The 18,840-nt window shown below is 49.0% G+C and overlaps 1 protein-coding gene across 1 annotated transcript in view; it reads right to left on the reverse strand.

Annotated features, from left to right (window-relative positions):
- Positions 1–1,173: 1,173 nt before the first annotated feature.
- The window catches only part of CHKA (choline kinase alpha), a 37,701-nt gene continuing 20,034 nt past the window's right edge, over positions 1,174–18,840 (reverse strand). The window contains exons 3-12 of the mRNA XM_072639356.1: positions 14,982–15,035; positions 14,214–14,327; positions 12,290–12,423; positions 11,781–11,885; positions 10,493–10,551; positions 9,578–9,665; positions 7,389–7,497; positions 4,761–4,867; positions 2,934–3,015; positions 1,174–2,386 (exon numbers count right to left, since the gene is read on the reverse strand). Coding sequence (XP_072495457.1) covers positions 2,327–2,386; positions 2,934–3,015; positions 4,761–4,867; positions 7,389–7,497; positions 9,578–9,665; positions 10,493–10,551; positions 11,781–11,885; positions 12,290–12,423; positions 14,214–14,327; positions 14,982–15,035 — 912 coding nt within the window. The 3' untranslated portion in view covers positions 1,174–2,326. The remainder of the gene's footprint in view (positions 2,387–2,933; positions 3,016–4,760; positions 4,868–7,388; positions 7,498–9,577; positions 9,666–10,492; positions 10,552–11,780; positions 11,886–12,289; positions 12,424–14,213; positions 14,328–14,981; positions 15,036–18,840) is intronic.

Genomic DNA, 18,840 nt, shown 5'->3' on the forward strand with positions numbered 1-18,840 from the left:
CTCTATTCACCAACCCACCTTAAGGGGGCTCACTGTAGGGAGGGGCTGCATTAGCTGCCCACAAAAGTCCCTTTCAAACTGTTTTATGGATATAAATCATTCCTGAAAGCAGAAGGACTAGTCCAAGACCACACAGCTGTGATGTGACAAAACCAAATTTTTGAAATCCCACCACATGGAGTCCATGCTTTTCTCATTGAACCAGCCTTTCTCCAGGCTGGCACAGGCTTGGGGGCATAGGTCATGTAGACATGTGGCCCAACAGCAAACTAAGCCAAACCCCAGTCACACTCACCCTCCTTCTACAGCTCTGGTCCACACCTCTATCAAGAGCAGGGATGGCTCACTGCATTGATAACTGTGGGTGGACAGAGGGATGAATGGATGGATGACAAGTGGGTGTCTGTATTTTCCTTGTTTCCATCATTCTGGCTCCACTTAGCAGATTTCATTAGTCCATGCTACAGCCCCTTGGAATTCTTCACCTTTCTCACTTCTGAAGGCACTCGGATTTGTTAATATTTGTCCACCCATCCCCCAATGAGCACGCATTTTTGGTCACCCCACCCCCACCAAGTTCTGCTCTACATTTCTTAGATATGGATTCTCTGCAGTATACATATGCTCCTGGGACTGCTGAGTACAAAACCCAGTGAGCTCCCAAAGTACATAAGTGTGACCACCTGTTCTCCCACAATCTCTTTAACCTTGGCCAATCTGATGGGTGTGAGATAACGGCCAGAGCTGTTGTAATTCTCCTCATTATTAGTGAGCTGAAGGGTTTTTCCATATGGTACTTTGTAGTTTGCATTTCTTCTACCTGATTCTGTCCTCTACTTATCTCTCGGGGACTTGCTCTCACTCACAGAACTTTCCCCATAGATTTTTGGGTCACAGGACAGCCAAGGCTGGCCAAGGCAGATTCATCATCTGAACTACATAGATGCTAAGATTTGAGTGTCCAGAGCCCAGAAGGGATGCTCAAACTAGTGGATCAATGAGTCGACTGCCCTTCAGATAAGAGGCAAGTTTCAGTAAGCAACGACATTTCTTTAAAAGGTATTTATAGCTTTTGTTTTCTGCGTTGTCTGTATCTTCCCAGTCTTTTCCCTCCCCCACACAAAAACCAAAACCAAAAAACCCAGGTTAACAACACTGTAACCCCAAGCTAGGTCTGATTTTAAAACTTTTATTTTTAGTATAGTACAATCTGTGGTGGCTGAAATGTTTGCACATGAAACTCCAAAGTTCAGTCAAAAAGAGCTCAACGTTTAGCCCAAAGGCTCATTTAATACCTATGGACATTTCACAGCGATTCTTCTGGGGTCCCCATTTCTCAGCACAGTCCACTGGTCACCCCAATTATAGTACTCGTGGGGTGCCATGAAGGAAAAGTGGGGGCTATGGGAGTAGCTGGGGCTTCTCAACTTTTACAAAGATTCCCTTCCCACCCCACAAATGAGGAAGGAGGAGGACCAAGTGCTGTCACTCCTTTCCCCACCATCCAGGAAGATCTAGGCTGGGGGAGGCCAAGGGGAGAGGAGAGTTCTACCATGCCCCATCAGCAGGTGGAAGCCCGTGGAAACTGTCCCTCCCCACTGTCCCCAGCCCTCTGGCCCGCCCCAGGCACTCTGGCCCCCTTCACAAGCAGTCCAGCAATTGGGGGATTCTTCCAGTTACAGTAAGATACCTCTGGATAATAAAGCATGTACACCAGTCACAAGGAAGCTACAGTGTGAGCTCAGTCAATGTGCTTTCTTGAGCATTGGCGATTTGGACCCAAGGGTTGGAACAGTAGTCCTGGAGCTGCAGGTGCATACAGCAGGCCCTCCAAGAAGAGATGCTGTGGGCAGCTCCTGGTTTCTTCTGCAAGCTAGTAGTGTCTATAACGCATGGCTACCGCCAAACATCCTGGCCACAACCTTCACCAGTACGTTTAAAAAAATACATAACCATGAAACAATAAGAAACAGCCCCCCCCCCCCCCCACAGAATGCTGCTTGCTCTTGGTGTACGGGGGACAAGCTCCCCACCTGCTGGAAGGAGGAGTAAACAATGATGAGACACTCAACTTGCACAATCTGGTTTGCTTCCCAATCTCATGTCAAAGACTCCGAGTGAAATCGTCAACGAGATAGGAAATAAACGTCACTCAGCTTTAATATAGTCTCTGTGGTCTCACACACATCGGTGTTCCCAAAGGAGGCTGGCCAAGCCTCCTTGGCTGCAGGTGCAGGAGTCAAGCACAGAGGAGAAATCCCGCCCAGCTGCTCTCTTCATACAAACAGTGCAGGGACCTCCTGCTTCATTCAAGTGGCTCTAAGGCTCACACACCAAGTTTCCTCTTCTGGTCAAAATAGGCATCAAACCTGGCTAGTGCGTAGTCCTAAGGGAAAGAGAACAGGCAGGCCTCAGGGACCAGAGTCCTGATACAGTGGGGGATAGGGGGTTGGGCAAGCTCTTCTCTCTTATCCACAGAGCTCAGAGAGACAAGAAAGGAGAGCCATCCTCAGGGCCAGGGCACACGTCCACTGCCATGACTGTGATCACTAAGGAAGAACAGGGAGCAGTAACGGAGAACTTTCTAACAAGGTCTTCCAAAGATGAATGGGCCACTGTGGGAAATGGCAGCATGAGCTCCCGGTACCCCCTCACCGAAGGTCTCCAAGCCAATGCAAAGTGGGGACATCCAAATGTGCCCCGTCTGAATTTAGCCACAGTGGCCCTTCCAGCACCTAGGACAGCTAAGGGACACAGGGACCACACCGGACTCCCAAGGCAGGGCTGGCCTCTTCCGGACCACCCTGGCACAAGAGAGGGAAACAATCGGACAATCTGCCAGTCGCTGCTTTTAAAAGCCCAACCGCTCCCTCCATAACTTCTCTGAGGGGTGGGGGAGTGAGAACGGAGGAGAAAAATGACAGGACACATACCATGTACCCAAACTCAATAGATGAAATTTTGGCTTGTACAATTGACCAAAGTCCCCAGAAGAAATGGGACGCCAAGGCAAACCTATAATGGTAAATAAGAAACAAGAAAACATTGTGAGATACCTTCTAGAACAGGGTGTCAGACGTCCAAAGGTCTGGTTAGGGCTTCCCATATATATCCTCCTCTGGAAGGGCAAATCCCCACCAGAATCACATCTGTTTTTCAGAACTGTGACTGTCCTGCCATATTCCAACAGATGCCTGGATCCCAGCCAATTAAAGCAGCCAGTACTGAGGGAGGCCTGTGGTATGGGGGCACCCCCCCAACCCCCTTGCAGGTCCAGAGAAAAAACTTATAAAGAGCAGGCTTTGAAAAAAACCGAGCAAAAAAGAAACCAAGGCTGGCTGTCTCTCCTTACCCTCACTAAAACAATGGCCAGAGACTCTTATTTTCCATCTTGGGGAGTCACATCTTTATGCAGGCATAAGGCTCTGGGATCAGCATGCCAGGTGAAAATGGTCTAGCCAAAATCCTCCACAAGAACAGAACGCAAGGGAAGCCGGCTGGACAGGTGGGTCGGTAACCTCAAGAGGAAGGCTGTCTCTGAGGGCTGGAGGAGTGTCCCCAACTCTGCCCTGCCTGCTGGAGGTCAGAGGGCAGACTCACCTCTCCCTTCTCACACCCACCCCAGGGCATCTGCTTGCACTGAGTTATGACTGCTTCACGGATGTATAATTTTGTTTTTATACCAAGAGGTATAATTGAATTTGCAAAATTTAATGCCACACTCCCTTCAGAAAAACTACGGGAGCATTCTCTCTCTCAAGACAGAAGGAGAGAAAGAGGAGGATGCAATGCTGCCCATTCTCCACCCAGGAGATGTTGTTACTGTGCATCTTACTGTGTGGGTTTAGGTTCTAAACTTTGCAGAACAAATCCCTTTCATAAAAGGCTGCACCTGAGGACCTGTAAGGCACACGTGGCCTCAAGGCCTCACAGTGCCCACCCCAGCTTAGAACGACACTGGGCTGCCAAGAAGAAAGAGCCACAGTGGTGGGAGGTGAAGCAGGCCAGGGGGCCACAAGAGCCCATCCTCAAGTACTTTGGTTCAGGGTAGAATTTAGAATGAAAACAAGTTGCTCAGAACGTTTTTCTACACATTTCTTTCAAGAATTCCTTCAGCCCACTCCAAATTGTCCTTCCCTCCCTCCCACATACCTTGGTGTTTCAGCTCCTCAGTGCCCCCTCTCCAATTTCTGCCCCTGCCCCCAGTCCCTGTGCCAATCTCAGTAATTAATGGTGCTTCCATCTGGGGGAAGAGGCTGAGATGAGGTAATGCTGGGCACAAGGCAATGAACCTGGACCCGAGGCAGGGGCAGGGTCAAAGACAAAGTCAGAGGCTCCTTGTGGTCCAGCAGAGCCCCTGACCCTCTCTGCTGCCCTAACCTACAAGGCCACTCCTTACTGAGCAGCCTTTTCCCAGCAGGTGAGCTATATGGGGAATGTCCTGTAGAATTCTCAGGTCCCTGAAGGTCCCATTCCAGGAACATTCTAACAGAGACTCACAGGACAGAAGATGTCCCAAGGAAAGACTCAAAGCACTATTTTTAAGATTTTCTACTAAGAGCCAGCCAGGCACTTACTTCAAGTCTGCCAGCAGCAGGCTCTGTCACTAAACGGAGCAGGAAATGTGACCCAGTCCTGGCTACAGGGCAAAAGTGGCCAATCACATCCCCTTGTGCAAACCTGAGGCCCGGAGCTCCCCTCAGACACATGGGATACACTGGACGACAAGTCTTCCCCACACAATGAAGTAGAAGACTCACCTGTTGATCTCCACCAACATTTCTTCCTCCATTCTGGACTTCTCTTCGTTGCTAAGGTTTTCAAATCCATTTTGGAAAGCAGCCAAATAGTTAGAAATAAAATGAAGCTGAAAAAAAAAAGGATCAGTCACAAACAAGACACTAATATCTGTGTGAGTCCCCTGATGGAGTCGAGGCCTGCCGCAGCCGCTGTCACCAGATGCAGGGGCTGTGACCTCTCTCTCACTTAACAGGCAGCATGGGGCAAGGTCACTGCAGGTGAGACTGAGTGAGAGGGCTGAAGGAATTCGTAAAAACAAAGTAAGGAGAAAAAGAAAGAAAAGGTCAGTAGGGCTGTGAACTTCCAATCACCGCCTTTCATATTCGAATGGAAGCTGTCTGGGGGCCTTTTCTGTGTCCCCAGTGCTTAGGACAGTCCCTGGCACACAGTGGGTGTCAAAGCAACACTGAATCAGTTTAAGGTACCAGAAGCAAGAAGACAGACCAGAGAAATTGTACCAGGTGTTTTGAAAAAGAAAGACCTGAAAATGAGAAGAGGCCACTGCACGAGTCTTGTCAGGAGCTGGGCCGTCCCACTCCAGGGCCACCGAGGCAAGGCTCACTCCAAGGTCTCCTGAAAGGTCTGATGAATTCCAAAGCTATTTCTCCTGTTTTTCCCACTGAACTAGCCCATATCGTACCAGGCACCAGGCCCCCTCCCGCAAGAGGCAGGAAGATGCAGCCCTGAATCCAGGTGCCTGCCCGCTTTTGTGCCCCAGGCATGCAAGTGGCCAAACTCACAAGGCTTTCCCACCCCTCCCATGCCCCTGCTCTTTCCTAAACACTGTGCTCTTCTCCCTCCACAGCCTGCCACCGAGGACATCCCTGCCCCCATCTTCCCTAAAGGTGTGCCTACACTGTTCCCTTTCTCCAGTTTTTCAAACACTAGGGTTTTAGAACCAACCTGTTTCCTGGCTTCAGGGGAGAGGTGGTAGGGCAGCCCACTAGAGGGCAGCATGGGGCTTAGTTTCAGCTTCCAGGCCCCACAAAGGCACACCCTCTTCCTGAAGCAGGATTCTTTCTACACTAGCTCTGGGGGTGGGTCCTCTGCCCTGCAGTCACTGGGCAGGGGAATGCGGGGGCTGGTTTGGGGAGACGGCCTGAGCCCCAAGGTTGTTCTCCTTCATGTGGAGCTCTGAGCATGAGCCAGGCCCGCCCCCCAACCCCACCCCTCAGATAATACATTCTAAGGCTCCTCCCATGTATGCTTCAGACCAAGGACAAGGGTGTATGGATTTAAAGGGCCTACTATATACTAGCCACCTTGCAATGAAGCAGGTCCGACCCTCAAGGAAGGGAAGGGGAGGGGGAAGCTCAACATTTACACAAATAGACCGCCCCATACAAATAGTCTCCAGATTCCTATGTGCCTGCCCATTCTGGACCTGACCTCCCCTCAGTTCATCCAGTGTTCTGGGGACCTTGCAAGGTGGCTGTCTGTCTGTCTGTCATCCCTCACCCTCACCAGAGCCTGGTTGTGGGAGAGGAGAAAAGAAAAAACATTCTGCTTCCCATAGCATGCCAGCTAAGCTGCAAGACTTGGGGCTCGCAATACAACCCCAGAAGCCACCTGCATAGAAGGAACGACGGAGCTCCCGGGAATGGATAAGGCTACTATGGGACAGAATGTCCAGAGCACCCATGAGATGCCTCTGCCAGCTGACAGAAGGGTGAGGAGAGAGGAGGGCAAATAGAGACAAAGGGTAGAAGCAGCAGTTGCTGGGACAATCGAACGCATGGGACACATAGACACTAGACGAGAGCCCCTGAGGCTGGCAGGCCTTCAGGTGTTTCTCGATGGGGGAGCGCTAGTTGTGTATGTAAGGCACAGAGAAGAAGAGAGGGTGACATGAGGAGACCACAGAGACTGTCTGCAGAAGACAGGACAGGCAGGCACTCACAGTACAGCCAGAGGGCTAACCTGGTGAGGAGAGGGGCCCAAGGAGGAGGGAGCAAGGGATGACACCACAGGAATGGAGAAGAGGCGCCCTCCCACCCTTTCACAGGGCTCCCTCCTCTCTCATCTTGCCCAATAGGCTTCTTCTACTAAGGCAGCCCCAGGTTACTGGTTTCTGGCCTGCTGGCTCCCACTCAGGCTACAGTTCATTCAAACCCCGTTTTGGAATCTCAGACATTCCCTGGGTGCCCATTGAGCATAAAGGCCTCGTGTATCCCTGGGCCTTTGACCTGTCTGGTCACCACAGCCCTGGCAGGTCCAACAAAAGGCCACTGTGTGACTTCTCTGCACAGAATGTATGAGATGAGCAAAAAATCCCTCCTGGGGGTAGGCCATGCATGATGTGCCCAGAGGGCCTTGGGGCTCCTTCCCAGAATCATGGCTTTTAGTGTATAAAATCATAATCACAGGATTACAAAGGAAACCCAACCTTTGCTTTTCTCCAGGCCTCTAAGAATCTGAGCTCTCTCATAACCACAGGCTCCCCACACTGCACACTCTCCAAAAGCCTCCCTGTATTTTGCCCCCTCCCAAAGCTCCCCTGTGCAGGATTCTCCAGGGAAACTTGTCTGTCTGCTTCCAGCTGAGGGGACCAATCCCAACTGACAAAGCCACCCAGGACATGGACATACCTGTTGTTTCTTGGTGGGGTACTTCAGGGTGTCAGCTCTGAAAAAGGGGTACTTCTCATAAGTGTAGTCATACATCCACTCACAGAAGTGATTGCCGATGTCAAAGCCTCTACAATAAGAAAATCAATTGCCATGCTCAGGATGTGATAGATAACCTGTCATCTTGCTGATCTACAAAGATTTCATTTGGGTCACAAGAGAGTGCAACCCTCTCATTTGACAGACAAGGCAACTGAGGCCCAGGGATGCGAAGGAACTGGCCCAAGATCACCCAGGTGACATGGGACACCAGTTCTCTGCCTTCCTATGACATGGGATAAGGCTAGCCTTATTGGGAACCTGGAGCACAACAACCCTCCAGCTTTTACATTTGATGGTACAGTGGATAGAGTGCCAGGCCTGGAGTCAGATCTAACCTCAGATGTTCACTGTGGCAGGTCACTTTCCCCTGTGTGCCTCAGTTTCCTCATCTGTAAAATGAGCTGAAGAAGAAAATGGCAAAGCACTCCAGGATCTCTGCCAAGAAAACCCCAAAAGGGGTCACACAGGGTCAGACATGACCAAACAACAAAATCAATAGTGGTGGTAAACCGTGCACTCAACAGCACAATACCCGAGGTCTCTATGTGGCACCATTTGGCTCTGTGTGGATTCACACAATCACATGCCAGTCATTTCTTAAGAGAGCCAGAATATTTATTCCCACTTAGTCAACTGTTCCCTGCACATCTGCTGCTTAGGAATACAGATGTATGTTCAGAATTCAAAATCTTATAAAAGAGTAATGTTAAAAGCTATCCTGACATGTAATTGGAAAAAAATATGAACACCCTTAGGGATAGTAATGGGATCATTTCTTTCTAGCTCTTGTTATGTGATTCCAGACTGCTTTCTGAAAGGGCTGGTCAGAGGTGGGCATTGGTGCAGCATGCGCAACTTTATCAACTTTATCCTTTTTTATTACTATCTTTACCAACTGAATAGAGAGAAGATGATTATTTAGGTGCAACTATATTTATTTTAAGAAGTGCTATTCATACCCTCTGACCACTTCTTTGTTAGAAAATGACTTATAGATTGGCGTCAGTTCCTGGAATTCTGGCTATCTGACTTGTTAGAAATGTTTGCTGTAAATATCTTCCCCTTCGTTATCTTTCCTCCTTATTCTGGGCTCATTGCTTTTGGTTGTGCATCCTTCCCTTTAGACACAACTAAATCTACCAATTTTGTCTCCATTTCCTTCAAGTCATGACTGGTTAAATCTGTGAAAGAGATAACCTTCTATTCTCTCATTTTAAAAAGTGATATATATGCCTCTTTAATACTTACGTCCCCGACTTGCGTGACATTTATGATAGTTTATAGCATAAGATGATGGTCTAGTTCTTTTCATCTCCCCAAGGAACTGTCAGCTTCTCTTAGAACTGCTTGTGTTGAAAAGTGACTCCCTCCCTTTCTTCAGAACTGTGCACTCTTAGGTTCAAACATTATAGTTTTCAACCTTGCTCCTCTCCATTGTCCCATTATCTTTAAAACTCTTTTTTTAAAAATTAATATTTTCCAGTGTTCTACAATCACTACCATATAAACTTAGACTTCCCCCTCCCTCCCTGAGACAGCATACGATTTTATATAGGTTCTACACACACATTCCTATTAATTACATTTTCACCTTAGTCATGTTACAGAGAAGAATTAAAATGAATGGGAAATCATATAACAAACCAAAACATAACACAAAAGAAAATGATCTGCTACATTCCGCGATTGAATTCCATAGTTCTTTCTCTGCACGTGGAAGACATTTTGCCTTAAAAGACCACTGGGAATTTTCTTAAGTCCTTGCATTGCAATGAAGTACTAAGCCTACCAGAAAAAACTCTCACACACTGTGGCTGTTGCTGAGCACAAAGTTCTGCTGGTTCTGCTCCTTTCACTCAGCATCGGATCATATAAGTCTTTCCAGGCCTCGCTGAAGTCTGCTTGTTCATCTAAAGCTACTTTTAGTATCATAAAAATGAAGGATGGTCGATGACCGCAGCCTGCCCCTCTGCTGGTCCTTCCTCGCCAGGTTCCCCTGACCTGTGTACCACCCAGAGAAGCAGGTCTGGCTTCCTGATTTATCCACAAGAGTCATTTCCAAATAGCCAGACAGATGCCCAGCAGCTGAAAGGCTCTGGACTCATTACCTGTAGTTGTAACTGCTGTATTCAAAGTCAATGAGCATCAGCTTCTGTTTTTCCCAGTTCTCCTCACCCTCCAGAAGAAGGATGTTCCCTACAACAGAGTTGGACACACACAGACCTTTTATTGAGGAGTGTGACCCCTTGGTGAAAGTCACCCCAGGAGGCACTCACTGGGTGGCTTGGTCTACTCCTCCTCGGGGAGATGAGGAGCAGCTCGCCACTTCAGTATGCTCTCCTGGAATCCAGGGGCGGCCAATGGAGTCCCTTCCACTGGGATCCTCTAACTATGCTAACCTAAGTGCAACATCTCGACAGCAGCCCACAGATGTCACCCTCTGATACGCTTGGCAGGAGGAGAGAAGAGCCCAGTGCCTGGTTTGGCATCCCTGCTAAGCCCCACCCAATAACTAATGTCTGGTTCCATAACTGAAGGCATTAATGGCCATAAGACATGGGACACTCATGTGTCTAATGGCACAAGGAAACCAGTACATTCTGGAGGAAGGGATCGAACATACATTAAGCACCTGCTGTGTGCCAGGTGCTCTCATCTCATCTTCTAAGCAGGGGCTAATATGATCCCCATTTTACAGTGGAGGAAACTTGGGCAGACAAGTGAAGTGACTTGTCCAATGTCACACAACTAGTGAGCGCTGAGGCTGGATCTGAACAAGGGTATTTCTAACTCCAGGCTCAGTGCTCTGTGGAGCCCCCTAGTTGCCTTTACTATCTATTTGGGTGGGATTCATAAATTCCTTAAGTTTTAAATGTTTTAGAGTGGTTTTCTGTCCACTCAGGGTCAGGCAGTACTCTGAAGGGCAAGTTATTTGTGGTAAAGCAAGTACAGGAGATCCCACCCACAACCTTTGGGTCCAACCCACCAGCCCTGTGAAGTGGCCATGGGACAGGGCCTCCTACCTTCTTGGCAGTCATTATGGCAGAACACCACTGGCGATGACGTTGATTCCAGCAAAGACCTAGAAAAGGAGGTGCTTTTCATTATCACACTTACATACTTGGTGAACAAGCACTGAGCACATGCTTCAGAAGCTCGAGGCAAAGGTGGGAAGGGTGAGCACAAGGGGCTGGATGCTGTGGTCTGGGCACCTCCTCCCTCAGCAGCAAGCCCTGACACACCCTGGGCCCAGAGGGGAGGAAAGTAAGGGAGGCCCAGCCCCTGGGCATGGCTCAGTGTGTCCAGCAGCGCCCCTGGCTCACAAATTTCTCTTCCATCATTTGGCTAGCTCCTAAAACTGACCTCCTCTAGAAAGCAACCAAGGCCTAGAGAAAAAAAGCTGTCTCCTGATGTCTAGAGATGGGACTCTGACAGCTGCCCCCCCATAAGGCATCCCCTCTCTGAGCAATGCCCAGGCTACATGCAGCCACCTTTGGAGGGTACCCCTCTGGGTGCTCCCCTTCACTCCCTAAGATGCCCACAGAGTTTTCCAGTACGTGAGTTCTGGGTACCCAGCATGGTTCTGGTGTCTGTGACCTCATTAATGTGTGAGTTTCATCCAAGAATGCAGAGAATCCTCCCCAAACCTGGCCAGGGAGTGGATGGCCTCCTCCTTGTCTCTGAATAGCGATGGTGGCGCACCAGCGGAGCACTCTGGCTCTCCTGCCATCTTTCCCTCTTGACAAGTGACCATCTCCTCATCTTCCTGTCACACAATCCAGCCTACCTCATCTTCTTTGTTCAGCTCTGGGCCCAGCTCACTGCCCACTGGTACTGCTTGTCCCAGATGCTGCCAGACAAGCTGTAAAGAGTTTCCACCCAGGTGTGTGGTGAAACCTGGTCAAGAGATGGTTTCTTCCCTTGGTCTTTACTGCACGGAGGGTGAAGCCAAACTCCTTCAGAGTGGCCACAGATCTCTTTCGGGAAACTTGGCGGGGTCTCAGGCGCAGAGGCCCAGACCTTACATCCTTGTCCTGCTTTCTGCCCTGGGTGTCCTCCATCAACGCTGAGGACACACCTTTTGTGCCTCACCAGATGTTCAGACCAGAAGCCATGCAACAGAGTCCCTGACCCTGAAGGCACCACTAAGGCAGCCTTGTGTTCTTCTGGCAGAGCCCAGGGCCTTTTCCAAAGCAAACAATGGGATCTTACATTTTTTAGTCAATTATGAGATGGCTATGGTGACAGTGAGAAAACTTACTATTTTAGATAGACTAATTCATAGGATCAAAAAATAAAAGGAAAACTCACCTTAGATTTTCCATTTCCAAAGGCAGATTATAACTGAGGAGTTTGTTTAGTTTTTTAACTCTGGATTCTCTGGTAAATTTAATTCTCAGAACTTGATTTAAATATCTTTGTGAAAAAAAGAAAAAGGAAGCTTAGACAATTGATTTGAGCCCTTTGTGCTTGTTCTACAGACAGTGATGAACCTGACCAAGCTCACCAATGCAATCCTACGTTCCTAGGGAGAACCCTCCACCATCCAGTCTAAGCCAGGGACGACTGGGGAGCCTGGGACAGCGGCTCTGCCAGCCAGCAACCCGTTCAGGGGCATTTCACAGAACTTAGAGGCTGAAGGGGCCGAGCCCTTCACCAGACAGAGGAGCAGGCAGGACCAGGCTCGGCCACGTCTCACATCAGAGGAAGTGCAATTTAGCAAACTACAAACTGCACCGACCACTTCAAGGAAGCGGCAGACAAACGAAGGCACTATTTACGGACGACGCCACACCAGCCAGCCCACTCCAACCACTTACTTCTCCATGGTTCCAAAAAGCCATTTGGGTTCTTTATTGAAAGGCATCTTCATACCATGAAACGTGGCCATTTTCTCAGCTATTTCTGCAGAGATATCTGGCAAACTTAACTCCTCAGTGTCTAGCCGGCGGCTCTAGAAAGAGAAAAAGAAAACATGGTCACATTTCCCTCCTGGCCTGTGCAAAGCAGAAGATGCTCTCTCTGGGGATGGCCCAGCCCTTCTGCCACCATGCAGGGCAGGTGCCATTATCCCCACACCACATCACAATCTGCACAACTTGCCATCCTTGGGAGTCACCCAGAGCAGCTCTGATCCCCCTCGGCTGTTTGAAAACAACCCTCTCTCATCTCCTTATCCTCAAACAGCCTCTCTGGGGCCCCTGTGCAATGCTGGTCACTTTCTGTGGGTCCAAATGGGGTGCTCCAGCTGACCATGATCCTCCAGGGTGGTCCGGCCGACCATGATCCTCCAGGGTGGTCTGGCCAGGACAGTCTGGCAGGTTCTCCAGCTTCAGACAAGATAGCCTAAGATTCCAAGTACTCATTCTGGCTACAAATTCCCACTGTACGTTTAATCACTGTCAAAGGAAAATGCTCATTTGTCACACTGACTGTTTCTAGTCTGGTTCTCCCCTCAAGAAGGAAGGAACGAAATAAGCACTAAGTGCCCTCCCATGTGCCAAACATTCTCTCGTGGGATCCTCACAACCACCTTGGGAAGCAGGTTCTATCACGATCCCCATTTTACAGATGAGGAAACTGAGACACAACACCCAAAACCAAGGCTCACTTGCAGACAGGCCTCACAATTCCACGCACAGGAACAGAACTATGAAAGTGGGTCCTGTCCTCAGAGACAGTGACATGTGACAATATTCACATGATGCTTAAAAAGGTGGAAGCCAAAGAGATCCAGACACATTCTGGTTAAAAATCAGGCCTCTCAACCCTGTTCACCCATGCAAAATCATCTGGTCATTCCAGCAGCCCTGAACAGGACACACAGACAGTGGCCTGCGACCTCTCATCTGGCAGGGACAGAGGGAGAAGCACTTAACCCTGACCATCACAACCACAAGTGATCAGGAAGAACTAGGCACTAATGACAAGAAACCTGGGTGACAGTGGTAGGGAGTGAGCCCCTCCCCCTAGTCAACTCTAAAAAAGGAAGGCCAGAGGCATACAGTCCATCTCCTGGAAGATGCCATTGACACCAGAGGCCTCAAAAAAGGGGCAAGCAGCATCTCGTGGAATACAAGTCTGTGGAGGGAAGTTACCTGAGACATGGGAAAAGCTGCCTGAAAAATCAGCAGGGAAGAGGACATTCTGAAGGCCCAGGTGACTGACTCAGAAGGAGCCTTCCCTCTGGCTACACCAGCGACAGATCTTCATCTCTTGGGAGCTCGGAGAGAGGCTACTTCTCCTAAGCCCCACAAGGTTCAGAAACCCCAAGTCTGAGAGGCTGCTCAGCGGGGCTTGAAGTGGGCCACCAACTGGCAAAGTACTCCAGAGCAGGAAACCTTCCAAGGGGGTGAGCCTCTAAGACTCCAGCACAGAGGTCCCCGCTTACTCTCCCAGTTCTGCTCTTAATTGAGCCAATGAGAGGGGGGTTCAAAATTCTGCCAAAGGGAGTGTAGGGATCCAGCACAGCTCAGGACGCTCACAGTCTGATGTTCTGCATGCAGGTCCTCCCTGCCCTGGGCTGTCTTTGCAGGACAGTTACACTTGCAAAAGAAGAAGGCCGCTGACTGCTGCTACAGCTCAAATCTATCTGATGTTGAACACTTTTTTAATACCCAGTTAAGAAACAGAATCCTGAGGGAACCAGGTGCACTTTTTTCAAGCTAGTAATGCATATAATAAAACCACTTTTGGAAACTGCTCCTCTCACAAAAGCATCCATGGAAAAGGAAGGACCCTTACAGGGATAAACTGCTCCAGGCGGCCCTGGGGGAAGATTCCATACAGCTTTGGGCCAAGGGACCGCTCGGCAAGAATGGCGAACATAACGCTTTCCAGCACCATGGCCTCGGCACCCTACAGACGCAAAGAAGAAAGAACAATCACTCACCCTGTTTTAGAAATGACCAACAGCGCCTCCTGCTGAGCTTTTGTGCCTGATCAGATCTGGGGGAGGGGAGTTACATGTGACTCCCCCTCCTAGGCCTGCACTGAGCCCCAAGCCCCAAGCCCCAAGCCCCAAGGCCATATCATCTGAAGTTCTACTTTCCTGCCACTCCCAGCCCCTCTCTAGTCCAACCCTCTGAGACCTCCAGTAAACAGCCTCTGCCTGGAGGTCTCATAGTGGTCCCCTCCCCCCAATATCAGTTTTTCTTTCAGGCTAGAAGGCAGTAATCAAAGGGAAAACATGAGGGGCTGGACTTCAGTGGGCACCAGCCTTGGCTGTGGACAGATGCCCATGGCCTGAGGGGCTACAAAGAACAAGCCTAATGGTTTCTCCAACAGCCTGGCAATCTTTGAGGCCAGTCATCCCAGCTGAGCTCTTCCCCAAGCTGGCTGCCCACCTCTAGACCCTCTAGCTTGTCACACTGCCTTGCCCAGACCTGAACCCACCACTGCAGATGAGGGCAGACAGGGTAGGAGGGCGACAGCAGCAGAAACCTCAGGGCCCTTCTCTGAGGAAGGTTCAGTTTCTGGTCTGTCCGCCTCACGTCTCCCATGATTACTCACTTGGCATACATTCTCAGTCTGGGTCTGTCCGGCTCCTTCTTTATTACAGGATCTCTATGAATGAGAAAAAGCAAACACTTGCAGTGAGGCGGTGAAAGAAAATGTAGACTTTAACTTGTAGCCATCACAACTAGACAAAACCAAATCACAGAACTAGGAGAGCTAGATGTGAGAAGCATCAGCCTAAACTACACCACAAAGTCCAACGTAACTAAGTGCCAACACTTAGCAATGGCTCCAAATATCTTAATGAGAAAAAGACTGAGACATGAGTCCAAAGAGCCACTTCACCTTTCAATAGCCACCCTGGCACCTATGAACAATTTCATTGCTAGAGGAAAGTAACTGGAATACTTCGATTTTCCAATAGGAATTTCTAGGGGTTGAGGGTGAGGCATCAAAATCAATGGTCAAGTCTACGCTTCCCTCCTCCCAGGACAACTAAGCTGGACATGGGCAGCTAAGCCTGACCGTGCTAGAGCTGAAATGTGCTGCCAAGGCAGGAAGCTGGCCCGGCGTCTGCCCTGACCAGGCCCAAGTGAGCTCTCCCCATGCACAGGCAGAAACACTTCTTGCTCACCTATCTAGTCACTGACTTTTCAAAGCAGTTACCCAAGTAATTAGTCGTCTCCTTTTTCCTCCATCACAAACGAGGTTATGAGAATTTAAGTGAAATCTCCCCAGAAGGTTAGGTTCTTCCCTCCTAGGTAGGAGATCATTTTATATCACTTTCCACAATGAAATTGTAAAATAAATTCTATGCCTACCAGGATGTTATTAAACAAAGATTTCATTAAAAGCTCTAGAAAAGCTTTTAAAAATGCACCACCACCCTCCCTGTCCCATCCATCCCCTGGGCTCTGCCATCGTTAATAGGGGGATGGGGAAGAAGGAAGTGGGCAAGGTAATTGTCACAGTTAGCAATCTTGACCTTCACAGAGTGCCTCCCCAAATACAACTTGTTCTACACAGCTAAAGAACAAACACAAAGAAGCCCATAAGGGAAGCCTCTTTTTTCTAAATTTCAAAAAAGGCACCAGAGGTTTTGGAACATCTCGTGAGCAGCACACCTTCCGGTCCCACAGCTTAATCAAAAACACCTGTGCCCAAGGTGGCAGGGTGGCTCTGAAGGCCAGGTAAGCCTCTCCAGCTACTCTGGCAGCAGGGAGACCACCCATCATGAGACTGATTCTCAGGGAGTACATGGCGCTAAAGGAGCCTGCTTTCTAGACCCAAGTTGCAAAGAAACAAAATGAAGGCTCATGAGGAAGGTGCCCTCCAGGCCCAACTTCACAGACTCACTCATTCCTTCCTAAGCACTGAGTGAAACACAGCTAAGCAGCTGGACTAAAGGACAAGTGGGGCCATTTCATGAAATTCTTAACTCCCTTAGAGCAAAGGTGCTATAGGTCAAATCCCGTTACAAGGAAAGTCATGACAACTCAAAGTTTGGAAAAAACCTATTTCTAGGCCCTGACCTCACCCTAAAGAAATCCTGCTTTGTGAGATCAGTGTAATTAACACTCTAGTTTTGTCCTCCAACTAAGCACTCACTCCTCTTATTGGGAGGCAGCTGGGTACAGTGGAGAGAGTGTTGGACTTGGAGTCAGGAAGACCTGAGTTCGAATCCCACTTCAGACACTTCCTAATAGGTGTGCTACCCTGGACAAGTCAAATAACCCCTCTTGAAATCAGTTCTCTCACCTGTAAAACGAGGATAAAAACAGCACCAACCTCACAGGGTTGTTGTGAGGCTCAAGTGAGATTGTGTGTAAAGCACTTTGCAAACCTTAAAGAAATATAAATGTTAGCTACCATCCACTGCCTTAGAATTAGACTCCAAAGGTCCCAGAAAGAAATCTCTCCCCTCCAACTAGATCATGTTTTCAGAAGGTAGCCTTTAAAGTCTAGTGCTGGGCACCCCAGTAGGGAATAAGAGGCAAGGGAAGACGCTGGGGGAACACTCCCAAGTCAGGCCTGAGGAGCTGGCTGACAGCTCTGAATGCTTTAGATCCAGGGACCCCAAACCTCTCTCTAAGGGCATATGAACTAGGCTGTGGGGTCAACCCAGGTGTGCACCCTGATAAATGCAATCTTCCCTTCCCCCGTTCCTCTCTTCTGGCCCATACCACTTTCCCCTCCAACCTCCCAGTGCTAATGAAACTACTTGAGAAAAACTAAACCAAAAGCAATGTGCCTATCTGTCTACAATGTGTTGTAACGGGATTTGACCTGCATACAAATTCTAAACAGAGCTACGGTCATTACCTCACTGTTATAACAAGAGCTGTATCTTCTCGGGGGTGACACAGTTAAAAGGTTACTCTGCCAATGGAAGAAGCCCCTTTGCCTTACCTAATGGTGCTCCTGAAAGAAAGTCATTCCAACCAAAGTTACAAATTGCTTCTTTTTCGCAAGGCCTGTAAGGCCACACCGTTTGTCTTTGTTAACGCCATCACCCCTTTTAACAGTTAGCTCCTTTACAAAGGAATCTGCCGTCCTCCCTTGTCTCCCTCCTCCTCCCCCTCCGCTGAATGGGAGATGGTCTGAAAGAGCAGCACCACCAGGAAGGCAGCCCGGCTCTGGTCTGTTTCCTCAGTATAGAAGACAAGGCTTCTCCAAATCATGTTGGGAGATGCAGGAGAAGGAGCAAGAGGCAGACTGAGATGAGTAAAGACAGAACAAAATCTCCTTCGGTGAGGAAGCTAGGTGAATTCACTGGGAGGGATCCTTGAAATTCTACCCAAGGGACACAAATGGATTTCAAGACCAGTAAAAGTCGGACTGACGGGCCTTGGGTTATCTTTAATAACAGCACCCAATTAGACCTCAGGTGCTTATGGGCCAGAAGAAATGGCAATCTCATTCATAAAGGAATCCATCTGAGCATTTGGGGGGAAAGCAGCTATGGTGTCAAAAAAGCTCATCAATAAATACCGCAGCGGCCATGGAAACAAGATGTTAAAGAGCACAACGATGGCTATGCCAAGCTAAACACAAGAGGAGCTCGGAAGCCAGGGCTGGCCTTTCAGATGCTGTTCATGGGGGGCAGGCAGCCCCCTCTGTGCTGTCCACACCTGGATTCCTCGGGGATGGGATTATAGGAACTCAAAGGTCACCCAACTTTTTCATTTCATAGAAGAGAAAACTGAGAGCCAGGAAGTTTAAGGTCATGTGTATCCAAGGGTCAGCCTGAGCTCCAGGATCAAACGGATTGTGTAGTAGGGAAAATAATGTCTCTCTCCTTAGCCTGGAGTCTCCTTTTAACCCAAGTAAGGCCAGCAGTGCTTGGGCTCCAAACTTGTAATGTCCCAGTGAATTTTAAAGTGCTGGAGGGCAAGTTTTCTTTTGTGAAGGAATTGGTACAAGGAGCAGTGACAGAAGAAAAATACTGGACTAGTGATTTCCAACCCTCAGTCTGGTGTGCCCCAGAATGTCTCCGATTAAGAAATCTAATTTCAAATGCACTTAAATGACACTGAAAACGTCATGTCCTAAGATTTGGGGGTAGGGGTGGGGATGGGCCTGATGTCAAATTCTAGGGGTTGGAGCTCCAGAGAATCAAGTCTCCAACTTGGACAGAGAGGATTTACTGCATATTCAAAGTGGTGTGGAGGAAGGAAGCCTCCAAGCCTCCAACGCTTCATCGAGATCCTGAGAAGCAAGGGTCCCCATCAGGGACCAGATGATTCAGCACCATTCTTTACTGAGGAAACAGAAACCAGGTGTCTGGTTTGCCTTGGTCCAAGGACCCAGCATCCCCCATGGGGACTGGCAGCCACTGCCGAGCTCTGCAAACCCAGCCCAGACTTAGGTGGCTGGTGCTACTTAAATAAGCATTACAACTTTCTTTTTAAAA

This window comes from Notamacropus eugenii, chromosome 2 (assembly GCF_028372415.1).
Source record: "Notamacropus eugenii isolate mMacEug1 chromosome 2, mMacEug1.pri_v2, whole genome shotgun sequence".
NCBI lineage: Eukaryota > Metazoa > Chordata > Mammalia > Diprotodontia > Macropodidae > Notamacropus > Notamacropus eugenii.